The 7,556-nt window shown below is 51.7% G+C and overlaps 1 protein-coding gene across 2 annotated transcripts in view; it reads left to right on the forward strand.

Annotated features, from left to right (window-relative positions):
- Nucleotides 1-578, forward strand: part of LOC119278936 (extensin-like) — a 2,988-nt gene extending 2,410 nt beyond the window's left edge. Inside the window, exon 2 of one of the 2 annotated variants that reach the window (XM_037560318.1) lies at nt 290-578. In XM_037560318.1, the coding sequence (XP_037416215.1) occupies nt 290-295 (6 nt within the window). In that variant the 3' untranslated portion in view covers nt 296-578. Of the gene's footprint in view, nt 1-90 lie in introns of both variants that reach the window. The other variant, XM_037560317.1, reaches the window with a different exon arrangement.
- The last annotated feature ends 6,978 nt before the right edge of the window (nt 579-7,556 follow it).

Here is a 7,556-nt window from a genome sequence, read left to right on the forward strand (position 1 = left end):
GCAGCTCCCTCCTCCCACGCCGGTGTACGGGACTCCATCGCCGGTATACGCTCCACCGACGGCGCCGGTGTACGGGACGCCGGCACCAAGATGCCTCTGCACCCCGACCCCGGCGCCGGGATGCCAGTGCCCTGCTCCCACCCCCACGGCGGTCTACGGAACGCCCACACCGACGACGTACCCTCCTGCCGCTCCGGTGTACCCACGGCCGGCGCCGGAATACGGAGCGCCGCCGGCGCCAGAGTGCCCGCCGGAGTACGGCACGCCCATCTACACTCCCCCGGGCCACCACTAGCTCCATCAATGCATGGTAGCACTCTGACATTACTAGGGTACATTCTGAGGGGAATAAAAAGGTTGTGAGACTGATTAATGGCGGCCAGCTTTGATGACGACGGAGCATGCTCGTGTGTGTTGTACGTACTTTGCAAATTGTTTGCATTTGGCAATGAACATAGGAAGGTGTATGTTCATGCATGATGTGACCTTCTCCCTAGGAAGAACTCACTGGTCACTAGATCATTCATGATGATTTATCTTCACGATAGTACTGGTATAAATTATTGGGTTTTAAATTTTGGAGGAAGCATGGAAATTCCAAACCTCGTTGAAATCTGTGAAATTTCAGAAATTCTTTCAGATTTCGATCTATCAAAAATTTCATACTGTAAATGGATTTTTGATTCAATGCATGTGCGTTAAACTTATTTCGAATCCGGCTTCAAATTTCTTGGTACAAATTTTTTTATATCCAACGAAATAACCTAATTTCATTTGATATATTGAACGACATATTTGAAAATTTGAAGACCATACAGTAAGAATACCAAAACCACTATATCTGGGGAAGTTTTTGCCTCCAGATTTACCCACTTGTTTGACTGCGACTCACGAGCGTACCAACGTAGACACATGCATTAAATTGGGAGCCTGGGGTGTAGATTTACGTGGTGACCGCAGGCTTCTGTGAAAATTTTGTTAACGTGCATATCGATTCTGTGTGTGCGCTTAGCGATTTCAGTGGTGATTTTCTTTCCTGGTCAACTGTACGATTTCGTTGCCAATTCGGATAGTCTCTTTCTTTGTCTGGCAACGCCGCTTTGTCGGGCAGGTGCATGCATGCAGTGGTTAAAACTTAAAAGCAATCATGAAGGTAATACCCTACTTCCTGCTTGATTGATCTTGATGATATGAGTATTACAAGAGTGGATCTACCACGAGATCAGAGAGGCTAAACCCTAGAAGCTAGCCTATGGTATAATTGTTGATGATAATGATGATCCGTCCTACGGACTAAACCCTCCGGTTTATATAGACGCCGGAGGGGGTGTCGGTGTCAAAATCGGCGGATCTCGGGTATGGGGTCCCGATCTGTGCGTCTTAGGCTGATGGTAACAGGAAGCAAGGGACACAATGTTTACCCAGGTTCGGACCCTCTTGATGGAGGTAAAACCCTACTTCCTGCTTGATTAATATTGAAGATATGTGGAATACAAGAGTAGATCTACCACGAGATCGTAGAGGCTAAACCCTATGAGCTAGCCTATGATGGTATGATTGTAATTGTGATCGACCTTCTAAGGACCATCCTCTCCGGTTTATATAGACACCGGAGAGCTAGGGTTTACATGGAGTCGGTTACAAGAAAGGAAACATAATATCCGGATCGCCAAGCTTGTCTTCCACGCAAAGGAGAGTCCCATCCGGACATGAGCCGAAGTCTTGAGTCTTGTATCTCGACGCTTCAATAGTCTGGACGATGAATATAGTCCGGCTGTCCGGATAACCCCTTATCCAGGACTCCCTCAGTAGCCCCTGAACCAGTCTTCAATGACGATGAGCCCGACACGCAGTCTTGTTTTCGGCATTGCAAGGCGGGTTCCTTCTCCGAATACTCCAAGGTTTTTTGTCGAACACGCAGGCCGTGTCCGAATCTGCAAAACGATCTTCACATACCACCGTAGAGAGAATGATACTTCAGCTGACAACTTTTAGACGACGTGAAATGCCATTACAACCAGGTCATTTATTCGAACCGTTTTTCACAACCAGCCACAGCGCGCATTGAGAGGCGGTTTCCTTGACACGTCTTGTCAAAGCAGAGATCATGTCCCCTTATCGCGGGATTCTCATCAATACGGGTATGGGTAATCCCCCCGTGCCATCAATCGTGGCGCTTGGGAAGTAAGCGATTCTCAACAGGCTAGTGGGGAGGCGCACCGCTTTCGTCGCCTCTATAAAGGGATAAGAGTTCCTCATTTTTACCCACGCCTTCTTCCTCCCTCGCATACTCTTGCCCCCTCGAGCTCCAGCGCCCTAGTCCAGGTCTTCTCCGCACAGTTAGTCATGTCCGGAGCAGGAGGCAAGTGGGTGGGTTCCACCACGACGGAGAAGAAGATTGCAAATCTTCGGGCGGCCGGATACTTGGCCGCAGACATAGCACACCGGCTACCAGACAAGGGGCAGGTCATTCCAACTCCAGGACCCCACGAGAGGGTCGTCTTCCTCGCCCACTTTGTCCGTGGACTGGGGTTTCCACTCCACCCCTTCGTCCGTGGGCTCATGTTCTACTACAGGCTAGACTTCTATGATCTAGCTCCAAACTTCGTCCTCAACATCTCGGCGTTCATCGTCGTATGCGAGGCTTTCCTCCACATCAAGCCTCATTTTGGCTTGTGGCTGCAAATCTTCTGCGTGAAGCCGAAGATCGTGAGTGGCCAGCAAGCGGAGTGCGGAGGAGCCATGGTGGGCAAGATGCCTAACGTTACCTGGCTTGACGGCTCCTTTGTGGAAACCGTGAAGGGGTGGCAATCGGGATGGTTCTACATCACCGAGCCGCGCGACGCCAACTGGGCGGCGGCCCCCGAGTTTCGATCCGGAACCCCTATGCGGCTCACCTCCTGGGAACGGAAGGGCCTGTCCTGGGGCGAATCTACCGAGCTAACCGGACTCAAAACCTGCATCAAGGGCACGAAGGACAAGAAAATCAAGCTCGTCAACGTGATCCAGGTCATGCTCATTCGCCGAATTCTGCCGTGCCAAAGGCGGGCATTCAATATGTGGGAGTTTGTTCCAGCCGAACACCAGACGCTTCAGAGGCTCTACGGCATGAAGCACAAAAATGCATGGAAGGTGCTGTTCAAGGCCTTCGAAGTACCTCCTCTCATAACTTAGGACCGTGGGCTCCATGTCGCGCGGCACCCTACCCAGGTGAGTTCTCAGACCGCCACCGGGTTCGGTTCTTCCCAATATATTCATGGGGGAGCCATCAAGTAATTGTGTCTATTTGTTTCAGGATTATGTGGAGGTGGCGGAGCGGATTGACTGTCCGGCACCGCTGCCGGAAAGCCCAGTTAATGCTCTCCTGACGGAGATGCTGGTTCCGATGCCCTACAAGGGGCCGGAGAAGAAGGCCAACAAGAAGGCCCCGGGGACCCGAAAGAGTCTCCGGCGTGAGGCTACGCCAGAAGCCTCGTCCGAAGAGGACGAGGAAGACTCCTCCCCCGAAGGGGAAGAAGGAGGAGAAGAAGAAGAGGCCGCCCTATCCGGATAGGATTGGGGGCCTGAGACGGCGGACCAGGGGACCAGGAGAGGCCCCCGGCGCAAGGCCGTCATACCCTTGTCATCTGACAACGACGAGACAGATTCCTCCCGTGGAGGCAGGGAGGAACAAGAAGAAACACCACCTCCCCGTGTCGGGGGAGGGAAGAAGAGGAAGGCCGCCCCGGTGGGGGAGACTGGGACGTCTAAGAAGGGAAAGGTGTCCCTTCCGGACTACTCCGCCACCGCCGCCGATAGCGAGGAAGGGTGGCTGCCTAGGAAGAAGCCCCTGGTGCGATTGTAAGTGTCCGCACTCCATCGTAATTTGCTTCATAGTTTTGTTATAACGCCGAACTTGTATGCAGTCCGGCCAGGGCCCATCCCGAGGTGTCGTCTTCGGACGGGTCCCTGAGTGAGTCAGCAATGAACTCACTCCCGACGGCCACTTCTCCTCGGCCTGCGCACGACATGGAGGTGTTGTCCCAAAGGCTCCCAGAGATGGGGGAGGTGGCCCTGGAGGCGCCTCAAGGCGGCGTCCCAGACGTCGGACTCGCGGGGTTCAAGATCCCCGCGGATCGCGTTGGTGAGAGCCGAAGTAAGCCGGACTCTCAGCCGAACACTATCCCGGAGCCTTTAGTGGTTCCGGATTCAGGCGGGCAGCCCCTCATTAGGGAGGGAGGGCCGTCTGTATCAAGGACTTCCGTTGCGACTGAGGCGCCAGATTGTCTGCTGGAAGCGCTTCGTGGCGCTTCCATAGATGAAGAGCACCGTACTCTCATGAGTGCGGTGATTCAGAAGGTTTTGTCCGCCAAGAGCGGACTAACTGAAGCCTGCACTAGCCTACTAACAGGCTTTGAGGTAAGTAAGAATGTGTGAAATTACCACCCGATAGGTAGTAGCCCCTAATACTCTGTTTGGTGTTCGAAAGGAAAAACCAAACGGAGGGTCAATTATAATCTGCAGGAGTCTAACAATAAGTTTGAATGTGAATAAACAGGCTGTGCTTTTGGCCGCTGCTGCTCGTACGACCGAAATCGCCGGCCTAACGCAGGACTTGGAGTGGGCACAGGGAGAGCTCGGCCTCGCGAGGAGGCAGCTCGAGGAGAGCAAAGGTGAATGATTCCCCTCTCTCATATAATAAATGGTAAATAAAAGTTGATTATGCTAACAACGAAGCGTTGTAATTTGATAACAGAGGCCACCACCGAAGTGGCGTCTCTCAAGAAGGTGATGTTCGAGGCCGAACACAAAGCGGCCTTGAAGCGCAAGGAGCGCAAAAAGCAAGAAGCCCGAGTGGGCGAAGTACAAGAAGAGCTCCAGGAGCTCGGCAAGAAGCTCGAGTCCGCGGAGCATGAGCTGAAAGCAAAAGAGGCCGAGCTTGCGAAGGCCCTTACAAATATAAAAGACGCCAAGGCCGAAGCCGAAAGGGCACATCAGGAGATCCAGGAGGCCAAAAAGATAGCGGCGGGTAAGAAATATTTTATGCAAAGCAAACATGTGGAGGAGGCGTTTCTTTTACTTACCCGAGTCTGGAGCTCTCCAGGGGCATTCGCAGATCTGCCACGTAGCGTATCAGATGCTGCAGAGTTCTACCGTGCCCAGGAGGGGAGCTCAACGGAGAAGCTGTTCTGGTCCCAGTATGCTGGGGCCGAACATTCAACGCCTCTGAGTGACCAACTGAAGCAGTTGGTCGAACTCCACAAGGCGGCCGAAGTGGCTATGAAGGATCTCATAGTCCGGATATGGCCTAGTGAGCTTCTGCCCACCAGCTACTTTGGCCTTATCAAGCGGATGGTGGATTCCTGTCCGCGACTGGAAGTCATCAATCGATCCGTTTGCATTGAGGGTGCCCGCCGGGCCCTTGCCCGTGCCAAGGTGCATTGGGACAAGCTGGATGCGGAGAAGCTGGTGAAGGACGGGCCGCCAGAGGGCAAGCCGCATCGCATCCCCGAGAAGTATTATGATGGCGTGATGAAGGGTGCTTGCCTCGTGGCCGATGAATGTACCAAAGACATAATTTTTGAATGAATTCACTTCTGTCATGTTTGTAATTTAAAGACGAAGTTACTTGCGCTATGTAACGCTTTTTGTTATTTAAAATATCACCTTCTGTGCGGCTGTTTATCAAATTCTGAAAGTAGGCCAGTCGTCGGCTTCCGCCCCCATGTAACTAGTACTGGGGTGTTCGTGGAAAACCCGGACACTCTTTATCCAAATGTTTGGTCCCTTAAGGAGGTGTCCAGCGCAGCGAGCAAGGCAATTGGACTATGCGGCTTTATAACCTTCACTTAGCCATATAAGTCTACCATTTTAAATTTCGGCGAAGCCCCTAGAATCTGGAAGGCCGAATTGGGGCGCTATACACGCCTATATCGGACAAAGATAAATTAACACCTAAAGCGGAAAAATCTTTAAGGATTTTAAGACCTCTCGAACAGCGACCAGTCTTTCGCCACATCATGTCGGACAGTTTTGTGCTTTCTCTACTGAGGTGCTCGTACGGAAGAACCAGGGCACAATCGCAGTAGTTCTCCCTGTGCTACCTTAGCCGAATTAACGGAACGTAAGGCACCAAAACAAGGGAGCCGGGCTATCCCAACCGTAACCCAAGACATGATTCGAAGCTGATGCATATAATGCTATAAGTTCGGGGTGCCGCACTGTTGAAAGTGTTCGGACTTGACTTGCCGTATTATGGGGCGCCATAAGAAGCCCCTGGCAAACTAAGCGTACCAAAGTGTACGGATGCAAAATTAATTAGAAATTTATAAAAAATGCTCAAATAAAAAAAGTAAGCTGACGCTATATGTGGTCTCCCATTGATAAATAATACGTTTAGGCTTATGTTTACAATGTATGCATTAAGCGGAGACAAATAGAATTATTTGACATATCCTATCCAGGGGCAGGCTACGTACAGATAGATAAAGCAGGAACAACAATCATAAATAGATTCCACCTGGGTGTTTCCTGCTGTGCCCAAAGCCTGTTGCCTCCTGGGTTTCCTCTCCTATGTAAGTCCGACAATCCGGCTATTCTGGAGAAGCTGCACTAAAGCAATGTCCTTAAGGGTAAATGGAAAGGTTACGAAGCGATACCATACTGTTGACTGAGCTCCTGATACGCCTCCGCCTGTGCCCATGGTATTTTGAGTGTGTAATTGTGTACGCGTGGCACGAATGCTGCTTTGATGGGATTTGAGCAGAGGCCGGACTGCTAGTCCTGCTCTTGTCGTGCCTGCTGATCTTGCTGCGGGGTGTTCCGCCCTCGCTTGACTGAGCTTGAAATTGTCGCCGCTGGATTGGTGGTTTGCCGGAGGAGGCCGCATTGTACTTCTGCCGCAAGGGCTGCAGTATGTTCTTCTGTACGGAGAGAGCGGTCCATGTTTCCATTGACTGTTATGACCCCGCGCGGGCCTGGCATCTTGAACTTGAGGTATGCATAGTGTGGTACCGCATTGAATCTAGCAAATGCGGTTCGCCCGAGCAGTGTGTGGTAACCACTGCGGAAAAGGACGATATCGAAGATTAGCTCTTTGCTTTGGAAGTTATCCAGAGATCCGAAGACCACTTCCAATGTTATAGAGCCCGTGCAACGGGCCTCTACTCCAGGAATGACACCTTTAAAGGTGGTTTTGGTGGGCTTAATCCTTGAAGGATCAATGCCCATCTTCCGCACTGTGTCCTGATAAAGCAGGTTCAGGCTGCTGCCTCCATCCATAAGGACTCTTGTGAGGTGAAATCTGTCTATGATTGGGTCTAGAACCAATGCGACTGAGCCGCCGTGACGGATGCTAGTAGGGTGATCCCTACGATCAAAGATGATCGGACAAGCTGACCATGGATTGAATTTGGGGACGACTGGTTCCATCACATATACGTCCCGTAGCGCTCGCTTCCATTCCCGCTTGGGGATGTGGGTGGCGTAGATCATGTTGACCGTTTTCACCTGGGGGGGAAATTTCTTCTGGCCCCCCATGTTCGGACGCCGGGGCTCATCGTCATCGTCGCTGTGCA

Source organism: Triticum dicoccoides, chromosome 3B (genome assembly GCF_002162155.2).
Source record: "Triticum dicoccoides isolate Atlit2015 ecotype Zavitan chromosome 3B, WEW_v2.0, whole genome shotgun sequence".
Taxonomy (NCBI): domain Eukaryota; kingdom Viridiplantae; phylum Streptophyta; class Magnoliopsida; order Poales; family Poaceae; genus Triticum; species Triticum dicoccoides.